Source organism: Muscardinus avellanarius (genome assembly GCF_963383645.1).
Source record: "Muscardinus avellanarius genome assembly, chromosome: 20".
NCBI lineage: Eukaryota > Metazoa > Chordata > Mammalia > Rodentia > Gliridae > Muscardinus > Muscardinus avellanarius.
Genome location: NC_137806.1, coordinates 35,787,032 through 35,809,463, shown reverse-complemented (window position 1 = coordinate 35,809,463; position 22,432 = coordinate 35,787,032). Strand labels below are relative to the sequence as shown.

The following is a 22,432-nucleotide window of genomic DNA, read 5'->3' as shown; positions in this document are numbered from 1 at the left end:
GATCGTGGTTTGCGGCCAGCCTCAGCTACTTAGTGAAGCCCTCCACAACTCAGTGAGACCCTGTTTCAAAATAAAGAATAAAAAATAGGCCTAGGGGTGTAGCTCAGAGGTCAAATGCCCCTGGGTCCCATCCCTAGTACCACAAAAATAAATAAATAAAATAAAAAATAGGGGCTGGCTGTGTAGCTGGTAGGATGCCCCTGGGTTCCACCCCCAATACTGCAATTTTTTTTTTCCTTTTGCTTGGGGCAGAATTTCTTAGGTCTACATGTGGAGCTGAGAAAATTTAAAAGGTGGAAAAAACACTGAAAAGTAGGTGTTTTTTATTTTAAGTAGGGTTGTTGAGTGCTCTTTTTAGGAAACATGGAAGCCTAGATACTAGCAAATGTGTGTGTGTGTGTGTGTGTGTGTGTGTGTGTGTGTGTGTGTTGTGGTGAAACAAAGAACTCACAATAGGCAAAGTATTGTACCACTGAGCTACATCCCCAGCCCCCACCTTCGTTTGGTTGTAGGGATTGAGCCCAGGGACATTCTACCTCCCAGCTATAACCCTAGCCCTATTTTTTATTCTTTATTTTAAAACAGGGTCTCACTGAGTTGCAAGGGCTTTTTTTTTGTGTGTGTGTGGGGGGGGGGGGGTCTGGGGATGGAACCTAGGGGCATTCGACCTCCAAGCTAGCTGCACCCCTTGCCCTCTTTTGTATTCTTTACTTTTGAAACAGGGTCTCACTGAGTTGCAGAGGGCCTCACTAAGTAGGTGAAGCTGTCCACGAATCACGATCCTCCGGTCTCAGCCTCCCCAGTGCTGGGATTACAAGCATGCCCGGCTGGGCTGTCTTGTTTTTAAAGATTCATTGTTTTCCATATATCACAGCACCCAAAATTCAGGCCTTATTTAGGTGACACCATTTACCAAGTGCATGAAAGCCTAACCTACTACCAAAGCATGAAGATACAGACTCTGATAAAATCACAGAGCTTATTTCTTTTCAGAAAAATGCTAGGAAAGGAAAGGCAGTTTTTAGATTTGGAGCTTTTCCAGTGAAACTAAGCAATGCCTACTTTCTGTATTTTCTCAGTAGGAGAGTGATGCCAAAGGCAGGTTTTATTTATTTACTTACGTTTGTGTTGGATATTGGACCCAGAGGCATTCTACCTCCAAACTACACCCAGCCCCATACCTCACCAAGTTGCTCAGGCTCATTCTCAACCTGGGATCCTCCTACATCTGCCTCCCACGTACTAGGATTACAGGCACGTGCTACCACACTGGCTCAGGTAGGTACGGCTGGTGCTCACAGGAATGGCACTGACATGTGTTCAAGCTGCTATCAGCCCTGAAGTACTGTGAGCCACTGGCTGATTCTAGTCCAGGAAAAATGGGCCCTTACCCTTCACTTACCCCTTACAATTAAGCGATCTGTGGTGGGTCCCGGTTCAAAATATTTAACACGCCAGTGAGCCAGCTCATAGAGTATTGACACTTTCCCAGACTGCTGACCATGTGAATTACTCAAGGTGTGTGTGTGTGTTTGTGTGTGTGTGTGTGTGTGTGTGTGTGAGTGTGTGTGTGTGTCCGCGCGCACACTCAGCTATGTCTATATGTGTTCAGAATTTTTTTTTTTTCCAGTACTGGGGATGGAACCCAGGGACATTCTACTTTTGAACTACAACCCCGGCCCTATTTTTTGTTCCTTACTTTGAAACAGGTTCTTACTGAGTTGCAAAGGGCCTACCTAAGTAGCTGAGGCTGTCTGTGAACTGCCATCCTCCTGTCTCTGCCTCCCGAATGCTGGGATTACAAGCATGTGTGTGCCACCACTCCCGGCCCTATTCAGAATTATTAACATGTTTATATTTCAGGATATCAGATCTTGTATGTCTAGTATTACCAATTGTGTGTGTGTGTGTGTGTGTGTGTGTGTGTGTGACTAGAGATTGAACCCAGGGAAATTCTACCTCCAAGATACATCCCTAGCCCCATTTTATTTTGAAATAGGGTCTCATTAAGTTGATGAAAGCCTATTTGCTGAGGCTATCCTGAAACCTGCAATCTTCCTGTCTCATCCTCCCAAGTACTGGAATTACAAGCATGTGCCACCACACCCAGCTACTAGTATGTTTATATACCAGCATATCAGATATGGCTGTGTGTGCTTAGTATTAACAATAAATGCTGCCTTCTTCCAAAAGACTAAAAATTAGCTCATTTTAAAATCTTTATTCACGGCCGGGCGTGGTGGCGCACGCTTGTAATCCCCGCGCTTGGGAGGCTGAGACAAGAGGATCGTGCAGGTTCGAAGCCAGCCTCAGCTACTTAGTGAGGCTCTCAGCAACTTAGTGAGGCCCTGTTTCCAAATAAAATATAAAAAATGGGTCTGGGAGTGTAGCCCGGAGGTAGAAAGCCCCTGGGTTCCACCCCCAGTACCACAAAATAAAATAAAATCTTTATTCACCACTGGGCAGGGAAAAAATACATGCCTTTCAGCAAATATGGCATTGTATATTTGTCTTATTTGTTTGTTGACACTAGGGATGAACCCAGGTGCGTGCTACCTGTGAGCTACATCCCCAGACACTTTTTAAATTTTGAAATAGGGTCTTGTTAAATTACTAACCTGTGATCCTCCTGTCTTAGCTTCCCAAGTACTGGGGTTATAGGTACACACACCACCATGCCTGACCATATATTTGCTTTATAAAAATCTTAAACTTAGCTAAGGGTCAATCCTTCTGATATTTGTAATCAGCTGTGTCTCTCTTGTGAATGTCTCAAAGGTTTCTGAAGCCTCCAGTAGGCCAGAAAGAGGGGAATATATTTAGTCCTTTCTTGTGTCATAAAACACAGCCACTCTGTCAGTCCTACCTATACATTGTTTCCTAATGACCTTATTATCTTCTGTGAGTCAGAATCTGTTTAGAGACCACTGCTCTTGGGAATATTGACTATGAACATTAAGCTACCTTTTAAAAATAAATATTGCACTCTTCCATAGAACTTCAGACTCTGTTAATATATTTTGTGTCTTTAAAACATGTGGAGGGCCGGGCATGGTGGCACACGCTTGTAATCCCAGCGCTTGGGAGACTGAGACAGGAGGATCGCACAGGTTCGAAGCCAGCCTCAGCTACTGAGTGAGGCTCTCAGCAACTTAGTGAGACCCTGTTTCCAAATAAAATAGAAAATAGGTCTTGGAGTGTAGCTGGAGGTAGAAAGCCCCTGGGTTCCCTCCCTAGTACCACAAAAAAACAAAACAAAGAAAAATAAAACATGTGGAGGCTGGGTGTGGTGGCGTGCACTTGCCATCCCAGAGCTTGGGAGACCTGCAGCAACTTAGTGAGACCCAGTTTCAAAATAAAAGAATAAAAAGAGCTGGGGGTGTAGCTTGGAGGTAGAATGCCCCTGGGTTCTGGTTGTAGCTCAGAGGAGAGTACCCTTGGGTTCTATCCCTAGTCCCCCCCCCCCAACCCGCAGGGCCTTGTGAGGGGATCCCTGGCTTGCAGGCTTGCCCCTCCTCTCCCAGGTCTGCCTTCCTCTCTGCAGGGCGCTTCCTGGAACGCTGGGCCTTTCTTGCCCTCCCACCTCCAGGTTTCTACCCAGGCCCTGGCCCTGCAGGAGGCGAAGCAAAGGACTTCCCGATTTGGAAGAGACCTTGACTATCTTAAAGCTGGCTCGCAAATGCCGCCCTCCATTTAGACCAGAGGGCTCCTTGCACACGCAGCCGGCCAGTGCCGGCCCTGGGCAGCACCACGGTCAGCGCCAGTGCCGGACACCCACGGGCCGCCAGCATCCACCGACCAGGCAGGGCAAGCTCCAGGCTAGCGAGGCTGCAGGGTCCAGGGTCGGGAGTGGGTTTGATTCTGGGGGGAGGCCGCCAGACCAGGGTGCAGGGAGACAACTTTCAGTGTGTGGACAAGTGTCCCAGGGGATGGGCTCCCTCTTCCTTCCCCGCCCCGTAAATAAACAGACTCTATGCAGCAAAACAGAATGGCAGGCTTTAATGCTTCAAGTTTTCACTTCCTTCCACAGGACTTTGTTTAAAAATAACAAAATGAGGTAAACCGAGTTAGGTATGCACAGGTTCTGGGCGGGCAGCGGGGGCCGGTGCCCGCCCTCCTGAGGAGCGCCCCACGCGGGCTTAGAAGCATTTGCGGTGCACGATGGAGGGCCCGGCCTCGTCATACTCCTGCTTGGTGATCCACATCTGCTGGAAGGTGGACAGCGAGGCCAGGATGGAGCCACCGATCCACACGGAGTACTTGCGCTCTGGCGGGGCGATGATCTGCAAGGACAGTGTGTTAGGTAGGTCTGGCCCGGCCCGGGGCCCATCCCGCCGTCCCGCCTGCCGCCTGCGCTCACCTTGATCTTCATGGTGCTGGGAGCCAGAGCCGTGATCTCCTTCTGCATGCGGTCAGCGATCCCGGGGTACATGGTGGTGCCCCCCGACATGACGTTGTTGGCGTACAGGTCCTTCCTGATGTCAATGTCACACTTCATGATGCTGTTGTAGGTGGTCTCGTGGATCCCCGCCGACTCCATACCTAGGGGTGCAGGGCAGTGAGCAGCAGCCAACCGGGGGCCGGGGCAGGGCCGGGGCTGGGCCAGGGCTCACCGATGAACGAGGGCTGGAACAGCGTCTCGGGGCAGCGGAAGCGCTCGTTGCCGATGGTGATCACCTGCCCGTCCGGCAGCTCGTAGCTCTTCTCCAGGGAGGAGGAGGAGGCTGCGGTGGCCATCTCGTTCTCGAAGTCCAGGGCCACGTAGCACAGCTTCTCCTTGATGTCGCGCACGATCTCGCGCTCGGCTGCAGGGGCGCGGGCAGTGTTGGCTCAGCGGCCCGGCCGTCCCGCCCGCCCTCCCTCCTGCCCAGCTGGGCGCCCAGCGCACCTGTGGTCACAAAGGAGTAGCCACGCTCAGTGAGGATCTTCATCAGGTAGTCGGTGAGGTCGCGGCCAGCCAGGTCCAGACGCATGATGGCATGCGGCAGGGCGTAGCCTTCATAGATGGGCACGTTGTGGGTGACGCCGTCGCCAGAGTCCAGCACAATGCCTGTGGGTGGATGGCGGTGAGCGCGGAGTGGATGGGGCTGGGCTGGGCTGGAGGTGAGGCTGGGCAGGGGCTGGGGCTGGGGCTGGGCAGGGTCTAGGCTGGGGTGAGGTTGGGCTGGGCTGGGCTGGGGCTGGGGCTGGGCTGGGCTGGGCTGGGGCTGGGGGTGGGTTGGGCTGGGCTGGGCTGGGTTGGGGCTGGGGCTGGGGGTTGGGCTGGGCAGGAACAGTGCTGGGCCCCACGGTGCTCACCAGTGGTACGGCCGGAGGCGTAGAGGGACAGCACAGCCTGGATGGCCACGTACATGGCGGGCACATTGAATGTCTCAAACATGATCTGTGTCATCTTCTCGCGGTTGGCCTTGGGGTTCAGGGGGGCCTCGGTGAGCAGGGTGGGGTGCTCCTCGGGGGCCACGCGCAGTTCGTTGTAGAAGGTGTGGTGCCAGATCTTCTCCATGTCGTCCCAGTTGGTGATGATGCCGTGCTCGATGGGGTACTTCAGGGTCAGGATGCCTCTCTTGCTCTGGGCCTCGTCGCCCACGTAGGAGTCCTTCTGACCCATGCCCACCATGACACCCTGCAAGCAGAGACCCCAGGCACATGCTATTACCACGGCTCCGGGGAGAGAGGGTCTGCACGCGGGGCCCAGCGCCTCCAGCCACCGGGAGCAGCCTGACCTGGTGGCGGGGGCGGCCCACGATGGACGGGAACACAGCTCTGGGGGCGTCGTCGCCAGCAAAGCCAGCTTTCACCAGGCCGGAGCCATTGTCGCACACAAGGGCTGTGGTTTCATCTTCGTCGCACATGGTGTCTGGTTTCTGCGAGGACAAGGCCACCGTGGTGAGGAACCGTGGGTGAAAAGACCTGACTTGCCCCAGGCCCTCCCTCTGGAGAGACCAAGGACACTCCCAGGCCTCCACGCAAGTATGGCAAGTATGGCCAGGGGAGCGGAGGACCCCCGGGGCTTGGGAATTTTCTCTAGAAAGGGAGGCACGAGGTCCTGAGACCACACCAAGAAGGCAGTTCCAGGCGGCACTCTGGCTCCTTTTCCTCGGCCTTCACCCTGGCCACCTGCTCCAGGGGCTGGGCAGGGGATTAAGGCCTGCTGGGCCCTGCTGTCCTGCCAGTGGGGCAATAGAGGGCGAAGGGCCGGGCTCCCCGCCCAGGGAGAAGCAGCCTGTGCGGGACACCCTGACCTTCCACCTGACTCTTCCCAGACAAGAGCTGCCCTTGCCCCTTGGGCTACAGCTAGGTTGGAATTAACCGGAACCTCCCTCAGGAATTCTTAGAATTGATGTCCTAAATGCCAGGGGAGCCCATTCCAAGTGGGCTGAAAGTAAATCTGGAGATATTTCTAGGGCTCACTATCTTTTTAAAGCATTTGGGGTAGCCAGGTGTGATGGCACACGCCTGTAATCCCAGCTACTCCAGAGGCTGAGGCAGGAGGATGGTGAGTTCAAGGACCACCTGGGCAGCACAGGAGACCCCTCAAAAAAAAAAAAAAAAAAAGATGCCTGTGACCAGGGCAGCACAGTGCAAGGCCTGGGCTCGCTGGGTGGCGCGTCCCGGTCCCTCCCCACCTACACTCTACCTGGGTGGTGGCTACACCTGCTCTCCGGCTGGGGCTTCACTTGAAGCGGTCCGCTGCAGTGACCGACGTCCCCTCACTCAGGATCTATATAGCCCACGGGCTCCCTCCACGCCTCCCCGCAGGAATGTTGCTGCCCTTCTCAAGCCATATTTGGGTGTTGGGTACTAGAGTTCCTTCCTCCAGCTGGTCCTCAGCCTGGGCCCCGCCTGGGTCCCCGTACTGGCCAAAGAAGGAGCAGGCTGGCCCTGGCCCAGGTAACTCGGACCAGGCCGTATATGGAGTGTCTCCCCAGCGGTCAGCCCAGCCCAGCTGCTCGGGCCTTTCTGAGTGGGGTGGACAGGGGTCACTGGGTGCCCCCGTGGGTCTCCTGTCCCATCTCCTCTGGAGCTTACCTGTCTCAAAGCTTCCTATGCACGCTGGGTGCTCCCGAGACAGCCACTACAGCCCCCACACTCACCCCACCTCTGGTTCTGGCCTCAGACCCCCTCTCCTCATATGTAGCTCCCTGGAGAGCCTGAGGACAGTAGGCTTCAGAGGGTGGAGATGCAGCTACTCTGCCCCAGCCAGGGAAGGAAGGAGAGCCCCCCACCCTGCTGGAGGACCCTGTTTCTCCCCATCCTGGGCTCCCCAGGGCAGAGGCTTGACCCCAGGCAGCCCTCCCCCACCCTGGAGGCCTGCTGGGAGGCTGCAGCTGTCACTGGGCTGACAACTGGTGGGCAGGGCGGGGCAACGGGAGGAGGCCCTGGCCAGGGCACCAGGACTGCCTGCTTAGGGCCGAGTGGGGTCCTTCCTCTAGCCCACCCTCCTGGCACCTCCTCCCACCCACTCAGTGGCACTGAAGGGTCATGGTCTGGGGTGGCTGGGCCTGGGATGGAGGGGGAAGGTACGGAAGGAGCTCCGTCCCACTGAGGACAGCAGTGTGCTGAGGATGGTGGCCCTTCTTCCTTCCACAGAGGCAGGCGAGTTCATCTTTATATTTAGAGCATGATAACTGCCAGGCCAGCCACTTCCCCTTCCACCCTGGGTCGCCACCTGCTAAGGACCTATTTATATCACTGCTGTGCAGGGTATGCCTTTCAGGTTTCTAGGACTTGGGTCCACTTATGGCAAGGTGGAGCGGTCAGTGGAGGTCATCCAGTGGGCGCCAGCCTCAACTTGGGGAGGGACAGTAGGGTCTAGAGGAAGCACCGTCCTGTGGTGCCACGGGGCACACCGCAAGCCCGAATGGGGCTCTGGCTTTTCTGAGGAGCGGCAGTTCACACGCGTGGTAGGAGAATTGCAGGTGTTCTAAAGGAAGTATGTCTGGCTCTCCTCTGTGGTCCCCATCACACACCTCCCCCCGAAAACAGTAGACTCAGCCAGGCACAGTGGCACACATCTGCAATCCCAGAGACTGGGGAGGCTGAGGCAGGAGGATCACAAGTACAAGGCTAACCACGGTGACTTAGAGAGGCCGTCTCAAACGAAAAACAAAAAGGAGTGTGGCACAGTAATAGAGTGCCCCTGGACTTAATATCCCTAGTACAGAGCCAGGAAAAAAAAAGAAAGAAAAAAGAATCCGAAGGTGAGTAGGGTTAGTAAAAAGGGTTGATTGAAATCTGCATTTTTTTTGTGTGTGTGGTACTGGGGATGGAACCCAGGGCATTCTACTTCCAAGATAAACCCCCGGTCCTATGTTTTTATTCTTTATTTTGAAACAGTCTCTGAGTTGCAAAGGACCTAGCTAAGTAGCTGAAGTTGGCTGCGAACTGTGATCCTCCTGTCTCAGCCTCCCAAATGCTGGGATTACAAGTGTGCGCCACCACGCCTGGCTCTGTATTTTCATATTTAGCTTTTCCAAGTATTTTTGAGAACAGATGACTAATTGACAGATTTCACCTTATCAATATCCTGTATCACTATGTCAGTGGGTAGCAGCAATGTTTGGAAAAAATAAGCTGGTAAATGTGCTGTGTACACTTTAAGAGGAAGCCCTCAAATTCTATCCTTGAAGCTTGGTATTACAGCTATGTGCCAGGAGCACTGGCTGACTTGTAACTCTTTGACAGGCTTTCAACTTTCACTTATCCTTTCCCTCTATCCATTCAACATTTTTTTTTTTTTTTTTTTTTGGTACTGGGGATCAAAGCTAGTAGCATTCTACCTCCAAGCTACACCCTGCCCAATCTTATCTCTTTATTTGGAAACAGGGTTCCCTAGGTTTCTGAGAGCCTCTTTAGGTTGCCGAGACTGGCTTTGCACCCATGATCCTCCTGTCTCAGCCTCCCAAGTCCTGGGATTACACACATGTGCCAACACACCTGGCTTTCTTTTTTGTGTGTGGTCCAAGGCTTGCTGCACCAACACATCCCAGGTCCCACAGCAACCAGGGAAAGCGGGTCCTTGGCTGTCCTTCTCTAAGGTGGCCAGGGCTGCTTTCTAGTCTTTTTTTTTTTTTAATATATAGTAATAATAGGGACTGGAGCTAGGGGCATTCTACTTGAGCTCCACCCCCAGACCTATTTCAATTTCATTTGAAACAGGGCCTAAATTACTGAGTCTGGCCTTGATTCTGTGATGTCCAATCTCAGCCTTCTAAGTACTGAGATCACAGGTGTGTGCTACCATGCCTGGCTTTAGGGCTGCTATCTCTGATCCTCCCTAGCCTTCGGTGGGACACTGGACTGACCCTCACTTCATCACAGTGCATGCACTAGGGACTGAACCCAGGGCGTTCCTCCAAGATACACCCCACCCCTACTTTTAAATTTTGAAACAGGGTCATAGTTGCTGAGGCCGGTCTTGAATCTGTGATCCTCCTGTCTCAGCCCCCCAAGTACTGGGATTATAGGCGTGGACCACGGCGCCAGCCAGACTGGCTCCCTGTAGCACTCTCATCAGTCCAGGGATGGCCACGGTGGCGGGAAGGTGGCAGGAGCCCCATCCCAGAGCACATCACTGATGGCCAAAGCACGGCCCAAGCCCTCTTCCTGACCTCTCCCCATACCTCTGACATTTCCTTAACCTGACTTCCAGCAGCAGGCTGCAGAACAGGACAGGCTGTAAGTTCCTTCCCTAGGATGAGCGCTCTAGCGCCCCCTGCTCCAAACATCCAGGGCTAGCTGGGGCACCAGGCTCCTCCACGTTTAACTTCTGCCCTTCTCCAATGTCTGGTAGACGAGGTGGCACGCCCTGGGCTGGCCCCGAGTGGCCGTACAGGCTCTGCCCGTCCAATCTGCTTTCCAATAAACTGAAGCCAGGCCTTGGTGAGGGCTGGTTAGGGCAAAGCAGCCTTGGAGTGCGCTACCTCCTGCTCCATTAGGAAGTCTCGCCGGGGTCTTAGCAGCACAGGCTTTCTCAACTAGGGAAGACTGGTGAAACTACATATGTATTTATGTAGTAATGGGGATGGAGCCCATGGGCCTTCTACCTCTAGGCTACACCCTCATCCCTATTTTGTTCTTTATTTGGAAACAGGGTCTCACTAAATTGCTGAGAGCCTCAATAAGTTGCTGAGGCTGGCTTTGAACCTGTGCGATCCTCCTGTCTCGGCCTCCCAAGTACTGGGATTATAAGTGTGCACCACCACACTCAGCCTGAAGTTGTTTCAGGAAAAATCATTCTGAAAACACAGGAGGCAGATCAGACCCAAAACTGAAAGATTACACCTATTCCCTCATGATCAGAAAGCAGCATGAACACTGTATTCTCTAAAATACTTTTTATTTTTGGTATTCTACTTCTGAACTACATCTCCAGACTCTTATTTCTTATTTGGAAACAGGGTCTCACTGTTTCTGAGAGCCTCAATTAATTGCTGAGGCTAGTTTTGAACCTGCAACACTTTCTCAGCCTCCCAAATACTGGGATTACAAATGTGTGTGCCACGACACCTGGTACTAAAATACTTTTTTTTTTTTTTTTTTTTTTGGTGTGGTTCTAGGGGTGGAACCCAGGGGCTTTTCTACCTCCAGGCTGTACTCCCATACCTATTTTATATTTTATTTGGAAACAGGGTCTCACTAAGCTGCTGAGAGCCTCACTAAGTAGTTGAGGCTGGCTTGAACCTGTGTGATCCTCCTGTCTCAGCCTCCCAAGTGCGGGGATTACAAGCGTGCGCCACCATGCCCGGCTTACTAAAATACTTTAATACTCATTACTTATGAGAAGAGCTAAGAATGTTCCCGATGAGTTAATCAGTTATCAAACTCTCATGGACGTCCTTTCAGTCCTGTAATAAGTAAAATCTGACATCTATTTTGCTGGATAATTTTCCATTAGCCCCAAGTAAAACAGACTCACATTCCTCCGACTCTCTCCAGTGTGCACGCACAGTCACTGGCCTTCAGAGATGGCCCAGGGTGACCTGGAATCCCCCCCCCCCTCCTTTCCTTCCTTTTTTTGTACCAGGGATTGATCTTAGGGGCATTCTGCCTCTAAGCTACATCCCCAGCCATATTTTATTTTTTGCTTGGAAACAGGGCCTTGCTAAGTCGCTGAGTCTAGCTGTGGACCTGCGATCTTCCTGTCTCAGCCGCCAAGTCCTGGGGTTACAGGTGTGCGCCCCATGCCTGGCTCTGGTTTAGAATTTCTAAGAGTTGTGGAACCGAGGCCCAGAAGTAACCTGCACACAGAGGCCAGAATCAGGATGTGAACTGCAGAACCCACTGGACAGAATGAGGCTGAAGAGGATGGGCAGCAAGCACAGAAACGATAGCTTTCATGTGGGAAGAGGAGGAAAGTATCACAGAAGCAAAACCCAGAACTATTTACAGTACTTTCCAAATAAAGTACAAAGCAACTCAGCTGCACACACTATAAACTGTACACAATTTTAGTTGTTCAAAGCTTAGACTTTATATATATACACACACAATATAAAATTTAGAAAAATTAACCATTTTAGAAAAAATTAAATTTGTCCTTGAACATAATATTCATAATTAGCTTTCAAAACAAACTCGAAATAAGGGTTGGACTTGAGGCTTCCGAGCTGGTCTGACTGCAGCAGGCCCTGCACCTCTGGCAAGTACTCACGGAGCTGGATGCCTGCAATAAAAAGGCAGAGGCCACTTTAATTTACAAACTCTCAAATGAACCCAGATGACTGGTAATGAAGCACTGTGCTCCTGTCTAAGCTCCCGTCAGGGGCTGGGAGGCTCTTCTCCAAGCCCCGCCTGTCCCAGGAGTTCAAGTCTGACAAGGTGCTCTCCAGAGGCGGCCACGGCTGCTCCTCTACTGCTCAAAAGTGCTGACCTGTTCCCCCAACCCTCTCCTTCACGTAGACAAAGCTCTCGGATTCTTCAAATGATAACACTTCATCTTGAGTGTCCTCATCCTCTGACATCTTGGCAGATACCCACCAATACACCCGGATTCTAAAATGGAGGAGCAACACTGAAACTTCCAACAGCAACAAGACACTTACCATCTTTTAAAAGTTTCTGTAGGATTTTCACAAATACGCTGTCTTTGGACACTTCAATGGGATCATCTTTACCATCTGAGCTGGACCAACTGGAAAACAGAAACACCACTAGGGAGGGAGCAGGTATCGCTGGGGCAAAGGACTCTGGCTGGCGTGTGGCTTCGTCTCAGGGCTGAGTTCTGAGCAGGCAGATCACCACGTGAGGACTGTGTGCTGGACACATCTCGGCCTCCACACAGAGCAGCCTTGCGGGCAGGCACTGCTCAGCACCACCTGGCTGCAAGCCAGCCAGGGGCATCTTTCTGAAGAAAAGTCGGAAAGTAGCATCTATCTAGCAGGGACCCCAGGTCTGGTCTTCCAGAGCACAGGGACAGTATCAATTCCACCAGATTCTGTTTCCCAGAGTCTGGTGTAAGGCAGAAGAGCTGTGTTCTCTCCTACTGAGTCATAAGCACACAGCCCTGCTGTGCGGTGCTCAATGCACACAAGCCACAGAAGACTCGTGAAGGGCCCAGGCAGCACGCTGTGATGGGGCAGAGCCAACAGGGGGCAGAGAGGGCGTTCCCGAGGGCCCCGGGCATACTGACGAGAAGAGCCGGGGAGGAGGCGGGCAGCAGTGCCTGGAGCTCAGCCTGCTCTCCCCAGAGGACACCGTCTCTGCCCAAGTCTACACAAGAGGATGGCTCTCGTACGGCAGGCACTGTTTATTTAACCAACTGCAGTCTGTGGCTCATCTGGTGTGGCGGGTCCTACTTCAGTGAGGGCTGGAACATACACATTTCTATGTGAACTGATGGCCTACAGGTCAACACCACAAGCAGTCACTTCCAAAACCCCAGGACTGCTGAATTAAAGGCTCAAGTCCATCAGGACAACCTCTGAAGCGCACACAGCGTGAGACAGCGCCGCCAGAGCACAGCACTTCCTGGCGCTGGACACCGCGCTGCCCTGGCAACAAGCCCACCACGCAGATCCCGCCAGACTTACTCGTCCCTCTGCAGTGCTCTGCAAAGGATCTCCAGCTTCAGACCATTTATATCTACATCTTCTTCCTTCACAGCAAAATAAAACATCTTGATTAAATCCTGGCTTTAAGACAGAAATACATGCGTGTGGGGCATGCCTGTGGTGAAAGGCTGAGAAATGGGGATCGTGGGTTTGAGGCTAGTGCAGGGCAACTCAGTGAGAGCCTGCTTTAACAGAAAAAATACGTAACAAGTGCTGGGGGAGTAGGGTGGCGGCAGAACACCCTAGGTTCAACTGCCAGTACAAAAGATAAAAAAGAAACACACACTTAAAAAGCATTCTTTATCAGAAACTTTGAGATGCTAAGGTTTTTAGACAAGGCTATGCAAAAGCTAAATGTTGAGCTGTGTGTGTGTGTGTGTGTGTGTGTGTGTGTGTGTGTGTGTGTGTGTGTGGTGCTGGGGACTGAACCCAGGGGCATTTTATCTCTGATCTACACCCGCAGCCCTATTTTTCTTTTTTTTTTTTAATTCTGAATCAGGGTCTTGCTAGGATGAGTCTTACTACTTGCTGAGGCTGTCCTCACACCTGTGATCCTCCTGTCCCAGCCTCCCAAGTACTGAGATTACAAGTGTGCGCTGTGCTTTCTAAATCTACCAAAGTACTTCCAATTGCCTGGTCAGACAACAGAATGACTACTTTCCCTACAGAATTTGCACAAAATTTTCAAAAGATTATCAAAAGCCAGGTGTGGTGACACACGCTTGTAATCCCACTATTTGGGAGGCTAAGATAGGAGGATCACAGGTTTGTGGCCAGCCTCAGCAACTTAGTGAGACCCTGTTTCAAAATAAAGAATAAAAAAATAGGGCTGGGGTTGTAGCTTGAAGGTAGAATGCCCCTGGGTTAAATCCTCAATATCTGAAGGGAAAAAAATAATAATCTCTGAAAGCTGAGGAACAGCTTCTCCTAGGGTGAAATCTACAAGAAGAAACACCTCAGGATTCACTGTGAAAAGCTGCACACTTATTTGTGCACAGAAGCCGCGCCTGGAAACGTGCGGGTCGTGAGGCCCCACCTCCTGGTGCCTGAGGAGCCAGCAGGGCTGGAGCAGAAGGTCTTTCCACATTTTCACGATCGGCTTGAACAAGTATTGCCCTCTGTTTTTGTACCAAGGACTGAATCCAGGGGCATCCTACCTCTGAGCTACTTCCTCGGCGTCTTAGTGGCTGAGGCTGGTCTAGAGCCCGCAGTCCTCCTGCCTCGGCCTCCCAAGTCCTGGGGCTGCGGCGCGTGCCACCACCCAGCCCCTCCCGTGCGCGCTCAGCTGCCCGAGGTCAGCGCGTGACTTACCCACCTCATCAATGTACCCGAGCAAGTCCAGAGCCTTCTTGAAGTCGTACTCATTAGCCCTTCTGTTTTCTTCACAGATATACAGCTGTGGTCAGTCGCAATAAGACAGATTATTTTAAGTAAACACAAAGCTAATACTAGAGCAATTACGGAGACAAGTCATTAGGTCTTTTTCTTTGGTGGTATTGAGAACGGAACCCAGGGACATTCTACGTCTGAGCTACACCCCCAGGCCTTAGTTTATTTTATGTTTAGCTATGGGTCTCGATAGGTTGCTGAGAATCTTGCTAAGTTGCTGAGGCTGTTCTTGAACCTGAAATTCTCCCATCTCAGCCTCCCAAGTACTGAGATTACAGACACGTGCCACCCTGCCCTGTTACTGTGGTGTTTTTGTTTTTGGGTACTGGGTATTAAACTCTGGGTCTTGCACATGCTAGATAAGTGCTCTGCTACTAAGCCACACCCCCAGACCTAACCTGCCTTAAAAATGCTTATATGCTTCATTAAAAATTAACTTGCATAACTCGGTGCACACACTTTTAAAATATCGGGAAATTTACATTCTTAAGATCAAGGAGACTGAAAGTTCATCTTAGCACTCTGTCATCCTCTTTGAAAGGCAGCGCTAACCCTTGCATGTGAAAGCTACTTAATGGGGTTTTGAAATGCTACCTTTTTGGGTGGTTTTAAAAACTGCAACCCAGCCGGGCGTGGTGGGCACGCTTGTAATCCCCGCACTTGGGAGGCAGAGACAGGAGGATCGCGCAGGTTCGAAGCCAGCCGCGCGCGCTGGCTTAGGAGACCCTGTTTCCAAATAAAAAAATGTAAAAATAGGTCTGGGAGTGTAGCCCGGAGGTAGAAGGGCTTCCAGGAACCCCAGTACCACCAAAAAAAAAGAAAAAGAAAAAAAAATAAATAAAAACTGCAACCCAGGATACAGCACACAGTAGGTCTTGATTACCCAGAAGAGAGCATATCCAAGTGCTGCAAATGTACCCTGGGCTAGTTAAGATGACAGCTGGCTTCTGCCATCCCATTTCTGTATTCCTCAAACTCTCTAAAACTTTATAATCAGAAAAACACTTGCCTTATTAGAAATTCGACTTGATTTCTCCTGTCTTCCTTTCCTGACAACTATTTGTAATACAGACTTTCACTTGTAAAGGCTGTATGTAAAGGCTGTACAAGCCCTTGCATAACATTCAAACCAGTTCAGAAAAAGCTACCAGCCTTTTCTATTTTCATTGATTTATAAAACTTAAAAAACAATCCTTTCCCCAGGTGTGGTAACACACGCTTGTAATCCCAGTACTTGGGAGGAAGAGACAGAAGGATCACAAGTTTGTGGCCAGCCTCAGCTACCTAGTAAGGCCCTCTGCAATTTAGACCCTGTTTCAAAATGATGAATAAAGCCGGGCGTGGTGGCGCACGCTTGTAATCCCTGTGCTTGGGAGGCGGAGACAGGAGGATTGTGCAGGTTCGAAGCCAGCCGTGCTGGCTTAAGAGACCCTGTTTCCAAATAAAAAAATATAAAATAGGTCTGGGAGTGAAGCCTGGAGGAAGAAGGGCTTCCAGGAACCCCAGTACCACCAAAACAACAACAACAAAATGAAGAATAAAAAATGGGGCTGGGGGTGCAGCTTGGAGGTGGAATGCCCTGGGTTCCATCCCCAGTACTGCAACAAAAACAAACAAAAAACAACACTTTGAACATCCTTTTAATTCCACAACTTCTGACACTGGAATGCAGCATTAAAATCGTCGGTGTACCTGAGTAAAACTGGGCCTACTCTTTCCCTCTTAGCAACACATAGAATAGCGATGAGTTACAACTGACATTTTATATTTCTAAGTTGAACATGCTCTATCAGGAGAGGCTGCTGTGAGCTCAGCATGGTAACTTACTAATAATGGCTAACACTCAGATTGCTTCTTTTTATATAATGAGAGCAGCTCAGGCTGGCCCCACATCACCTCACAGGAAGGGCCTTGTGGTGGACTGTGAAGGCTGTGCACCGGGACACCAACCACTCACCCGCCGCAGCCACACCTCACCTTGGCAGCCAGGACGGGGTGGAGGCAGAACCTGGGGCCAAGCGAGGCCTGCAGGTAATACAGGAGCCTGCATGCAGAGTGCTGCTGAGGGGAAGTGAAGCTACTCAGTCACCCCGTCTTACGCTGAAACAAAGCACCTGTGATTTCTCCTGGCCCTGGGATGAGCACTGCCAGGTGGAGTGGGGAGGCAGCGGCCAGCCCCTTCCAGCTTGAGCCAGGGTGGGGAAGGCTGGAAGGGGATGAAAACTCCTCTGGGGAGGCTCTGAGGGGGCGGGCAGGCAGGCAACACTCACGTTGATGAGCTGCGGTGCAGTCAACACAGGCATGGCGCTGAGGCTCAGCTGTTTCTCCGCCAGCAGCTGCTCAGGCAGGGTTTCCTGGTGCAGCAGGAAGCGCTCCTGCTCAGCCATTGCTAGGTTCAAGGAGAGGAAGGAAGAGGGAGAATGATGTGACTTTCACATCTGCTCTGCCATCAGACAATCTAAACCAACAGCTCCAGGAATAATCATGCCACTATCCAGTGATCTTGGGTTGACACTGCGTATTTATGGACTGGTCTGAGTCCTTTGGGTCTTTCTGGAGCCAGAGGCAGGGGGAGAAGACAGGACAGGGAGTGCATCCTGCTGTGTGATGCAGTCTAAGACAGAGGCTGCAGCGTGGGGCTGAGGCACAGAGGTGGGGCCTCATACCCACAGTAGCTCAGTGAAGTCTGAGGCAGTCTCACCCACCACCATAGAGCACAAGAGAAATAAACAGGGCAAAGAAGTGCTGCTTTTCTAACGGAGGAGGCAGGCCTCTGCCCACCTGGGCGCTCTGGTCTGTGGCCCATTCTCTGTCTATGCCCACCACACACGCGAGGTTGCTGGGAGAGATGGAAACTGCCATCTCACACGGCGGTCCCAGCGGCCCCAGCGTAGGCACCCCATGCAGCACTGCTCCATTCCACCCACTAACAGTTTTGTGAAAATTAAAACACTTCATGCGTTTCCATTCAAAGAAAAGCAGACTGGAAAGCCAGGCGTGGTGGCGCACGCTTGTAATCTCAGCGCTTGGGAGGCTGAGACGGGAGGATCGCACAGGTTTGAAGCCAGCCTCAGCTGCTGAGTGAAGCTCTCAGCAACTTAGTGAGACCCTGTTTCCAAATAAATTATAAAAATAGGGCTGGGGTTGTAGTCGAGAGGTAGAAAGCCCCTGGGCTCCAACCCCAGTACCACAAGAAAAGAAAGAAAGAAAGCAAGCAAGCAAAGCAGACTGGGAGGCACACATAAAGCAACAGTGCTTGGAGGTGGGACTTACATCAAGCATAACTTGTGTTTTTTCTATAATTTACATATTTTCCACAGGACTATTTATATAACCAAAAAGCAATTTCTGTATTTATTTGGCACTCAAGATTAAACTTAGGGGCATTCTACCTCCGAGCGACATCTCCAGCCTTTTTCATTTCCTACTTTGTTCTTTTTTTTTTTTTTTTTTTGTGGTACTGGGGTTCCCTTCTACCTCCGGGCTACATACACTCCCAGACCTATTTTTATTTTTATTTTTATTTGGAAACAGTCTCTTAAGCCAGCGCGACTGGCTTCGAACCTGCGTGAGTCTCCTGTCTCCACCTCCCAAGCCTCCGCCTCCCAAGCGCGGGGATTACAAGTGTGCGCCACCACGCCCAGCTCATTTCCTACTTTGAAGCAGGACTCACTGAGCTGCGGAGGCTGGCCTCCAACCTGAGACGGTTCATCAGCCTCAACACTGGTTACAGCGTGCGCCTGGACACCTGGTTTCCAGCATCTCTGAACCCCGGTTCCTCACTGGCTGCAATACATTGACGCCCCTGTCCACATGTGCCAACGTCACTGGTTTGCAAAGAAGCTTCTCGCTGATGTGGCCCCTTTGGGGCACCACTGTGAATCCATGGCTTTTTCTAAGTAAGAAAGCTGTATGCCCTCAGCACCATTCTTCCTGATGGACTGTGGGGCTGTAAGAAGTTCCCGTGTTCTCCTGGAGCCTCCACACTGCCCTGTGCTCTGCCCAGCAGGCTCTCCTGGAACTGGTGAAGAACCAATGTGTCACCGCCATGCTACCCAGAAGGCTGCTAGGCCCTCCTGTGGCTAAGCCAACACACAGCATCATCTAACAAATCAGATTCCATCTTAGAGCCCCAATTTAGATAGGTTCTCATTTGCTTTCTGTCGTGACCTGTATCTTCTTTCTCCTTGGTTCTCAAAAATAAAGCTGTACTGAATCATTTTCTCTATCTACCCAAGAGTTCCAGAATAAGCTCACCAGCCCCACTCCCTGGATGCACCCTGTGTACAAGTCAGGGCTTCTCTGCAGTTCTTTTACCTGAGAATATGAATGCCTGAGGGCTAATAAGAATCCTCCACTCAAAACCATCTGAATTTATTCTTTAGGGCTTATGGTTTAAAACACAAATTACTTTTTTTAAAAAAAATAGTACTGGGGCTGGAACCCAGGGGCATTCTATACCCAACCTACATCTCCAGCCCCTATTTTTTATTCTTTATTTTGAAACAGGGTCTCACTGAGTTGCAAAGGGCCTCACTAAATAGCTGAGGTTGTCTGCGAACCGTGATCCTCAGCCTCTTAAATGCTGGGATTACAAGTGTGTGCCACCATGCCCAGCTAAATTGCTTTTCCTTAAAAATAAAATACCCGGCAGTATTACAAAAAGAAAAGAAAAAGGACGAAGGCCCTCCAAGTCCACAGCCCTCCACCAGCTCAAGGACCACGGCCAGCTCACACATCCTCTAGGCCAAATGTCAGATTCTTTCTTACCCTCAATTTTCTCTTGCAGCATATCCTCTGGAAGGTCTGAAGCTAATGCAGCCAGTTTACTCAAGCCAAGAAGAGTTTTTTTCTTTGTGAAGTAACGAGTTTCCATATTTGCTAAACCCAGAAGTGTAACGTGAGCCTGCAATAAAGAAAACCTTGAAAACCCTAGGCACCAACCCCACCTTTTTTTTTTTTTTTTTTTTTTTTTAAGGCTATGGGGATGGAACCCAGAGGCATTTGACCTCCGAGATACACCCCTGCCCCTGCCCAATTTTTTGAAACAGGGCCTAAGTAGCTGAGGCTGTCTGTGAACTACAAACCACAATACTCAGGTCTCAGCCTCCCAAATGCTGGAATTACAAGCTTGTGCCACCACTCCCGGCCCCACCTTTGTTTTTAAGTACTGGGGATTGAAACCAGCGGCTTTCCACCCTCCACCCTCTATCTTTGTTTGTTGTTGTTTTGAAAAAGAGTCAGTGGGAGTGGTGGTGCATGCTTGTGATCCCAGCATTCAGGAGGCTGACACTGGTGATCACAGTTCGGGGACAACCTCAGCTACTTAGTGAGGCCCTTTGCAACTCAGTTAGACCCTGTTTCAAAAATAAAAAAGGACTAAAAAATAGGGCTGGGGCTGTAGCTCGAAGATAGAATGCCCCTGGGTTCCATTCCCAGTACAATTGCCACCCTCTTGTCTCCACCTCCCAAGACTGGGACTATAAGTTTGCACTGTCATGCCAGCTACTATCCTTGCCTCTAAGTGAAAACTGGGCAATCCTACACTCCCCCTCCCCTGAGTTAGACACAAAGGTCAATGAAAGACAGTTAACAATCCTGAAACTTGATCACCATCGGACCTGAGGGTGGTACAAAAAATCTCAATCAAACACAGTGATTACGGGAAAAAGACGTACTAACATCTGTTCTGCAGCAATTACAGTTGCTTGAATACTTTGTAGAGAGCACACTTCAAAATCAGTGTGGGTTTTTACTTATGCATTCACTATTTTTGTTATAAGAACACATTCATCATAACAGAAGACCAACAACTGTCATGTAAACATTAGCAAAGCATTTGCACTTTATTGGCTGGAACAGTAGTTAAAGCACATCACTCATGAAAACAGCATCATGAATCAAGAATACCCTGCCCTTCTCAAGTTATGTCAGAGAAGTGTGTATATATACACACCAATAACCTATGTTTTTAAAAAATTTATAAAAAATGTTATAAGGTGAAGTTGTATATATTTATGGCATGTCGAGTGAGTTTTTATTTTTATTTTTATTTTTTATTTTTTTGTGGTTCTGAGGATGGAACCCAGAGGCCTTCTACCTCCGGGCTATATTCCCAGACCTATTTTATATTTTTTATTTGGAAACAGGGTCTCGCTAAGTTGCTGAGAGCCTCACTAAGTAGTTGAGGCTGCCTTTGAACCTGTGCAATCCTCTGGTCTCAGCCTCCCAAGCACGGGGATTACAAGCGTGTGCCACCACGCCCGGCCCGAGTGAGGTTATAATATAAGCATAGTCTGCCACAGCAAGGACTTATTTGGTGGGTATCACTGACATTTACTCCAGTGAGCTGGAAATACACAACACAGTATTATTAACTGCAGCCACCACGCTGTGCAATACTTCTTTTCTGTTCAGCTGAAATTGTGCTGTGCCCGCCCCTCTCTCGCCCTCCCCCAGCCTCCTGGCCAGGCTGTGCTCTGCTGCTGAAGAGTCCCAGCGTCTGGGAGCCCACGTGCAGGTGAGCGTGCTGGGCGTGCTGTTCTGGGCATCCCGTCCTCTCGCTGGCTGCGTATCAGCCACGATGCATATCCACACCTCCCCGGGTTTCCACATGGCTGTGCTCCTTTACATCCCTATCAACAGTGGCTACACTTGCCAACATCTGCTCTCCCTTTTCTTTTGGCTAAGAGCCATTTCGACAGGTATGCAGTGGCGTATCTCAGGGTGGTACCGATTTGCATTCTCCTATGTACTGATGCTAAGCATTTTTGTCATCTCTTCGCCATTTATATAACTTATGCTTAGAGGTACTTATTCAGGTCTTTTGCCCATTTTAAAACTGTGTTACTTTTTTTTTTTTTTTTTTTTTTGCTATTGAGCTGAGTTAACCCCTTACCAGGATATATAGTTTTAAGTGGTATTTTAATTGTTAAAACCCAAAATAACTAAAAATGATTAAATAAACTGCATACATCTGTTTCATATAACTTAATCCCACTTACCTTTTCTAATTCTTGGCTATTAATTTCATGTAACCAGCTGAGATGTTCATGAGCTTGCAAAAAATTTGCCAGCTGTGCATGCTGGGAAACAGGCTGAGACAGTAACTTGCCCCGCTTTCCTTTCTCCAGATACCAACGGAAGAGAAAGTCTGAAAAATTCTACAAGGGATAGAGTCAAAGCTCCATTTGTAGTTAGTAATACCGCTTTAAAATAGACACTGTGATAATACCGAGTATCTTCCAAAGACCCCAGAATATCTATCTTCTTGTTAAAATGTCTTATATTGTTATAGGAATATATATGGTGGGTTACAGAGTTCCTACATTGGTCAACGTTCCTACACTGACAATGACTTTCCTATATTTCTTTTTTTGTGGCATTAAGAATTGAAACCATGGGCATTCTGCCTCCAAGCTACATCCTTGGCCCTTTCTATTTTTTGTTTAGAAACAGGGTTTCTCCATATTGCAGGGAATCTTGCTAAGCTGCTGACGCTGGCCTCCAACCTGTGATCCCCATCTCAACCTTCCAAATATGAGGACTATATTTGTGCACCACCATGCCTGGCACTTTCTTGTACTTCCTTTTTTTTCTTCAGGTCCGGGGATGGAACCAGGGGCATTTGACCTCTGAGCTACACCCCCTGCCCTGTTTTTTATTCTTTATTTTGAAACACGGTCTCACTGAGTTGCAAAGGGCCTCACCAAGTAGGTGAGGCTGTCCGTGAACCATGATCCTCCTGTCTGAGCCTCTCGCATGCTGGGATTACAAGCGCGCACCACCATGCCCGGCTTACTTTCTTGTACTTCTATACTTCAACTATCTCACTTGGCGAGCGAGTGGATTTAGTTCAGAAGGAATCTTGTTAATGATCACTGGCACAGCTGATGGGAATCTGATGTGCATCTGTCAATTTGAGAGTCACTAACAACATGGAATTACGAACATATTGGTATTAAAAATTCGGTTAAAGGCCCTACAGCCTC

General features: G+C 50.0%; 2 protein-coding genes across 2 annotated transcripts in view; both read right to left on the bottom strand.

Annotated features, from left to right (window-relative positions):
* Positions 1-4,130: 4,130 nt before the first annotated feature.
* ACTA1 (actin alpha 1, skeletal muscle) lies at positions 4,131-6,658 on the bottom strand. The gene is made up of 7 exons (XM_080717017.1): positions 6,638-6,658; positions 5,724-5,864; positions 5,299-5,623; positions 4,889-5,050; positions 4,614-4,805; positions 4,361-4,542; positions 4,131-4,283 (listed from the first exon to the last, which is right to left on the bottom strand). The coding sequence occupies exons 2-7, from the start codon at positions 5,850-5,852 to the stop codon at positions 4,140-4,142; spliced, it is 1,134 nt and encodes a 377-aa protein (XP_080573143.1). The 5' UTR covers positions 5,853-5,864; positions 6,638-6,658; the 3' UTR covers positions 4,131-4,139.
* A 4,870-nt stretch (positions 6,659-11,528) lies between these two features.
* NUP133 (nucleoporin 133) overlaps positions 11,529-22,432 on the bottom strand; it is a gene marked incomplete at both ends in the record, with an annotated part of 43,837 nt that continues 32,933 nt past the window's right edge. The window contains 7 exons of the mRNA XM_080716941.1: positions 11,529-11,665; positions 12,045-12,133; positions 13,032-13,096; positions 14,368-14,448; positions 16,712-16,830; positions 19,212-19,347; positions 21,446-21,604. Coding sequence (XP_080573067.1) covers positions 11,529-11,665; positions 12,045-12,133; positions 13,032-13,096; positions 14,368-14,448; positions 16,712-16,830; positions 19,212-19,347; positions 21,446-21,604 — 786 coding nt within the window. The remainder of the gene's footprint in view (positions 11,666-12,044; positions 12,134-13,031; positions 13,097-14,367; positions 14,449-16,711; positions 16,831-19,211; positions 19,348-21,445; positions 21,605-22,432) is intronic.

Bases quoted from the DNA above. Each gene is read 5' to 3' on its own strand.
- ACTA1 (XM_080717017.1), bottom strand. From the start codon at position 5,852: ATGTGCGACGAAGATGAAACCACAGCCCTTGTGTGCGACAATGGCTCC. The intron at 4,806-4,888 runs GTGCGCTGGGCG...GCGCCCCTGCAG, and splicing joins CTACTCCTTTGTGACCACAG to CCGAGCGCGAGATCGTGCGC. The intron at 4,543-4,613 runs GTGAGCCCTGGC...CTGCACCCCTAG, and splicing joins GTTCCAGCCCTCGTTCATCG to GTATGGAGTCGGCGGGGATC.